Below are 3,124 nucleotides of genomic sequence, written 5' to 3'. Positions count from 1 at the left end.
GAAAAGAAATTATTTGTTAAATTAGTTAGATCATAATCGATAATAGGTGTTTTTTATATTGAGTTTTCCGGGCCATACAAAGCGGCATAAAAAACTGTAATCATGGAGTTTTATAAGCTCAAACTCCACTCGACTTTCATCTAAGTCTTTTTAGCTCGAGCTTTTGCTAAGATGACTTAGCTCTAGTTTAAGATCGGTTCAGCTCGACTGGTTTGCTATATAACCATACAAGGGGTCTCTAAAATACAAATTAACTAACAATATGAGGTCGAATCTCTAGATAACTTGGATTCAAATGGTTGACCAACACCTTTGATCTTTTTTAAAATCAGCTTCATTTCGACCAATAGAACTAACACAATAATCTCACATATAACGATCATATATATATTGAAAAACATGTCATGGTTTCCCCCATTTACATGTACTTTAATAAGAAAAAAAAGAAAAAGGCAAAAGAATCATGGCGCTATGACGGTTTTCATGGTGTCATTAACGTTATTTGCATTATGATCATCAGTCTTAGAATCTGAATTAATACTTTTAGTGCGTTGAATGCCGCTAGGGGAACGATGGAGCCTGCAACGAAACGAACCTGCGTGGGTGGTTGGAGAACATAAACAGTTGTTTTTCGAGACACTGCCTTGTCTTGCTAGACCTCCACCCCCCGATGGTGGTGATGTCACGTGAACTTGTTCCACATCAACCTTCAACTCCTCGTTAGCCGCCATCGAGTAAGAAAACCTAACTCGGATCATGGAAATATGCTATGTTACAACTATTCTTGGATAAACATATCGTTTTGAATTTGTATATATACATATATTGACACGTTTATTTCAGAACCAATAATAAAAGTAATATACGTGTAACGTCAAAATTATTAAAATGAATATGAGATGTTACCTTGAGAGGTTTTGCAATGGTGAGTATCCAAAATCTTTAAAGAAAATGGAGATTTGGAGATGAGGAAGACAAGAGCAAAAGTGACCCCTATATATTGCATAATGTGTCATATACATGATGCGTCACAATAAAGAAGATTATTATTGATAAGGTTTTAAACATTATATATATATATATATTTTTTTATAATTTCCAATTAGAAAAATATATCTTAGATTAATGCCAAGAAATTTGCTGACCAACAAAGTTTGTTTTCTCTATATCGTTACATAAATTATTCCGCAACGTTTTGAATATCAAATAAAAGATCAACACGCATCTAGCGTGGCTTGGAATTGTTATTAAAACATTTTTGTATAAAATTATGTTGTTTCACTTAAAAATATATGATTTTAAAACCGTTAATTCAGACTATGTACCTTAAAATTTGTGAAAAAAAAATGTGTTTTGGATAAACATATCATATATGCTTTTTAGTAATTATTACAAGTAAATTATTCAATTATTATATAAATTATTATATTTTAATAAGTAAACTATTATTCTAATTAATATAAATAAATATATAATACATTAATTAAATTTGTATCTTATGCATAATATTTTGTTTTAATGAAATTTTTTAATTAAAAAACATACACGCGTCCAAAAGTTGCATTTGCACCCCCACTCACGGGAGGAAATAATTAAGATGGCGAGATATGCCACTTGCACAAAATCACTTTATATAAAATGTTTCAACTACTCCAAGACACAGACAATTTATATATAAACAAAACCTCATTTTCTAAATTAATTTATATGTTTTCTACTGATTTTTAATTTAATGTTTATTTGTCGTGCATTCATTCATTGAAACCAGAAACCATATTTAGGCAATAGGCATGAAAAATAATAATTCCTTTTAAAAAGTGGGGACGAGTTTTAACGTGAAAATAATAATTATACGAGTTCATCAATGGTGAAGCACGGTGCAAGCAATGGACGTTAATGATCGCGTCGGATGCAACAGTTTGGTCGCTTTCCAGTTCCAAGCCCTAAAGTTTTCTAGATCTTCTTGTTCAAATGGCAGTAAGGAATCCATGTATGAATTAGTTTCAAATACCCAAATCGTAGGAAGTGTACAACATTCTTTGTCAACTTGTTCAATTGTTGACATCATTTCATCTCCGTCATCTACGGCCTCCATGCGTGTGATAATCGCTGGATAATCATTTTTGTACATGCTGATGTCAACAGCTTTTTACAGTAGCGTAGAAAACACTAAAAACGCCCTTTCGAATTTTATTACAGTTGTGTTTGTAATATTTTGATCTTCATGTGTACATAAAATGAGGGCAAAACTCACACCAAAAGTCGGAGTTCTCTAAGTTCTCACAACTTAATGGAGGCTTTCTCTTGATCTTGATCTTGATCACACACACACACACACACATACATATATATATAGGGCGTGGATCTACAGAAAACTTATTTCTACTAAGAAAACCTAGGAAACCCAATCTAGACCATTGATCATGATCATCCAATGGCTCATAAAATTTGAAGCATTTTTGAATTAAATTAAATAGAGTGGTAAAGTCAAAAAGGTACTTCAAGGGCATATGGGTAAAATTACCTATGATATTATGACATTTTATATATTATATTCATATTGATTAGACATGCATGATATGAAAAGGAGAGAGAAGCACAATTACCTATAAGGCCATGTGTAGTCATAAAGCCCTTTTGGGGGCGTTATGCGACATGTGGCGCGCCACGTGTGCGGGTGGGCGTTATGGGGCGTTATGCATTTAAGCCCGTAGTCATAAAGCCCCTACCCATCAATACCTAATTATTAATTTTCGTTTTTATTAAATAATTATAAAAACATTAACCTTTTTTTGATTGGTCCAACCTTAATCATCTTCCTCCCTCACGCCGCGAAGATAATAGCGCCTCCCCCCAATTTCTGAAACATGGCGCCCTTGGGGGCGGTGTTTCCGGCGCTATAAGGGCGCGAACTCCATTTCCGGCGCTACATGGCGCCCACTACGTTCAACCTAACCAAGACTCCCATTTCTCTCTTTCTCTCTCAGACCTTCATTCTCTCTCTTCTTTATTGTTGTCACAATCACCATCATCATTGTTTCTCTTTCTTCTTTCTTCTTTTCTTTGAGAATTCAAAAAAACTTCTGTGCATTCACCATCATCATCATCCCTTCTCTCATCCTCT

The 3,124-nt window shown here is 33.8% G+C and overlaps 1 protein-coding gene across 1 annotated transcript; it reads right to left on the bottom strand.

The window, feature by feature from the left end:
• Positions 1-296: 296 nt before the first annotated feature.
• On the bottom strand, positions 297-1,041 carry LOC110896160. Its single transcript, XM_022143612.2, has 2 exons — positions 907-1,041; positions 297-744 (listed from the first exon to the last, which is right to left on the bottom strand). The coding sequence occupies exons 1-2, from the start codon at positions 1,020-1,022 to the stop codon at positions 462-464; spliced, it is 399 nt and encodes a 132-aa protein (XP_021999304.1). The 5' UTR covers positions 1,023-1,041; the 3' UTR covers positions 297-461.
• Between the last annotated feature and the right edge of the window lie 2,083 nt (positions 1,042-3,124).

Source organism: Helianthus annuus, chromosome 12 (genome assembly GCF_002127325.2).
Source record: "Helianthus annuus cultivar XRQ/B chromosome 12, HanXRQr2.0-SUNRISE, whole genome shotgun sequence".
In the NCBI taxonomy this organism is placed as follows: domain Eukaryota; kingdom Viridiplantae; phylum Streptophyta; class Magnoliopsida; order Asterales; family Asteraceae; genus Helianthus; species Helianthus annuus.
The sequence above is the reverse complement of the archived record's forward strand: the minus strand, read 5'-3'. Positions and strand labels throughout refer to the sequence as shown.